We start from the raw sequence: 2,500 nt of genomic DNA on the forward strand, positions 1-2,500 counted from the left end.
CACCATCACCACCATCATCATCATCATCATCATCATCATCATCATCATCATCATCATCATCATCATCATCATCATAATCGTAATCATCACCATCACCATCATCATCATCACCATCACCATCACCATCACCATCACCATTACCATCATCATCATCATCATCATCATCATCATCATCATCACCATCATCATTATCAATTTCGTAATCAGCTTTGTGCACTGATAATGTTATTGATAGTCAATGGTGATTAATGATCATAATAAAGATGATAATGATAAGGGTAACAAAACCATAAAAGATATAATGGAAATTATGGTATTCATGATAATGATGATATTATTGATGAATATAATGATAACAATAGATTTAATGAGGATGTAATTACAATAATCATGATGATGATAACAACAGTACCAACAATGGTGATAATGATTAAGATAATGATAATAATGATAATGGTAGTAGTAGTAGTAGTAGTAGTAGTAAGGTAATATAATAGCGATAACAATATCAGCAATAATATTGACAAAAATGGTAATAATAGATAATAATAACAACAGTGATAATAACAACAATCGTCGGTAGCCATAATAAGCGTAATAACTGCATCAAAAGATCAAGTAAAACACAGCAGTAGTAACACGAAAGAGTAATACATTATTACATATTTACAAACACGTAGTAATAGCATGTGAAAGTATATGATGCTGATAATATGGATAGTCATAATTACCATAATTCTAGATACTGTTATTACGATTACGATGATGATATTCATAAATTCAGTAAAGGATAAAGGATAATGACGTAGTAAAATATGAATTACCTGGTAAGTTAAACAACGTATGTAGTATATTATCTCTCATCTGCAGTTACAAAAGACTAACTGGCAACTAAGGAGTACCTCCAGGTGTACGATAATTCAAATTAATTTGATATTCACCCAATCTGTTTTTCCCTTCTTTTTTCTTTACCTTTCTCCCTTTTTGACCACAATGGCCTCGTTGATTTATTAAGTGTGATCTTTGAAGACACGGAAAATGTGGGACGAGTCTTTCAACATCGAAAAACATGGACAAATCTGACTCAAGTAACGCCCAAATGATTATTGATATTATCACACACGGCATAAAAAATAAATGTTAAACAAAATTATCTATATCATATAGACATTGTATTATTTTCTACAAAAGTATTTTTATGTACGAATTTGACCTTAAAATCATCTGGACTCGAATAATGTAAAGTGTATATGCATTTAACACAGAGAGGGTCGGGCAGAGCGTCGGTACCTTGCTATGCAGGTGGAGCAGCTGCGGCGCAAGTTGGACCACCTGCGGAACACCTGCCAGGTACGTCGATAGCCATGCTCGTTACGCCCGGTTCTGCCTCCCTCTGGCTCTCTCCTCTCTCTCTCTCTCTATTCCCTCTCTCTCTTTTCATGTGTATATATATATATACGTATATATATATATATATATATATATATATATATATATATATATACATGTATACATTTATATATATATGCACATAAACACCCAGTTACATATATATATATACATATATATATATATATATATATATATATATATATATATACTTACATACTTTACTGCATTCTCTTTTTGTTTGTCATTCTCTCTATGTCTCTCTGTCAGTCTCTCTCTCTCTCTCTCTCTCTATATATATATATATATATATATATATATATATCTACCTACCTATCTATCTATCCATCCATCTATCTATCCATCAACCTATTTATCTGTCTTCTATTATCCCTGTCTCTCTCTCTTTATCCACACACAAACGCGCGCACACACACACACACACACACACGCCCACACACACACACATACACACACACACACAGACACACACACACACAGACACACACACACACACACACACACACACACACACACACACACACACACACATACACACTATCAAACAAACAAACAAACAAATAAAACTACACACACTAACCGCACCACTAATACGCACCCGCCCATGCCCCTTTGCCGCCCAGGTGTCACGCGAGTGCAAGCTGGGCGTGGGCGCGGAGGCTGACCTGACGGCGGTGGAGGAGAAGCTGGCGGCGTCGCTCGACCTGCGCTGGCCCGGGAAAATCGCCAACCAGCAGTCTCGACATATCGCCAACATGAAGCAGTTGCAGGTACGGTGTTGTGGCATGTTATGGTTGCTTGGTTGTTTTGCTTTTAATAGTATGTTGGGGGGTGAATAGGAGTGTGATATATTATTATTATTATTGTTATTATTATTATTATTATTATTATTATTATTATTATTATTATTATTACGGAAGTGAATGGTGGTTTGTCATTTCCTTTCTCTCACCTTTCCTAACACCCTCCCTTTCTTCCTCCCGCCCACATTCTTCCTTCCCATACCTCTTTTCTCTCTCTCTCTCTCTCTCTCTCTCTCTCTCTCTCTCTCTCTCTCTCTCTCTCTCTCTCTCTCTCTCTCTCTCTCTCT

The 2,500-nt window shown here is 36.0% G+C and overlaps 1 protein-coding gene across 3 annotated transcripts in view; it reads left to right on the plus strand.

The window, feature by feature from the left end:
* The window catches only part of LOC125028883, an 82,801-nt gene that overhangs the window by 75,194 nt on the left and 5,107 nt on the right, over positions 1-2,500 (plus strand). For all 3 annotated transcript variants that reach the window (XM_047618467.1, XM_047618468.1, XM_047618469.1), the window contains exons 32-33: positions 1,266-1,350; positions 2,034-2,180. In XM_047618467.1, coding sequence (XP_047474423.1) covers positions 1,266-1,350; positions 2,034-2,180 — 232 coding nt within the window. The remainder of the gene's footprint in view (positions 1-1,265; positions 1,351-2,033; positions 2,181-2,500) is intronic.

The sequence above is a fragment of the Penaeus chinensis genome, chromosome 9, assembly GCF_019202785.1.
Source record: "Penaeus chinensis breed Huanghai No. 1 chromosome 9, ASM1920278v2, whole genome shotgun sequence".
Lineage (NCBI taxonomy): Eukaryota > Metazoa > Arthropoda > Malacostraca > Decapoda > Penaeidae > Penaeus > Penaeus chinensis.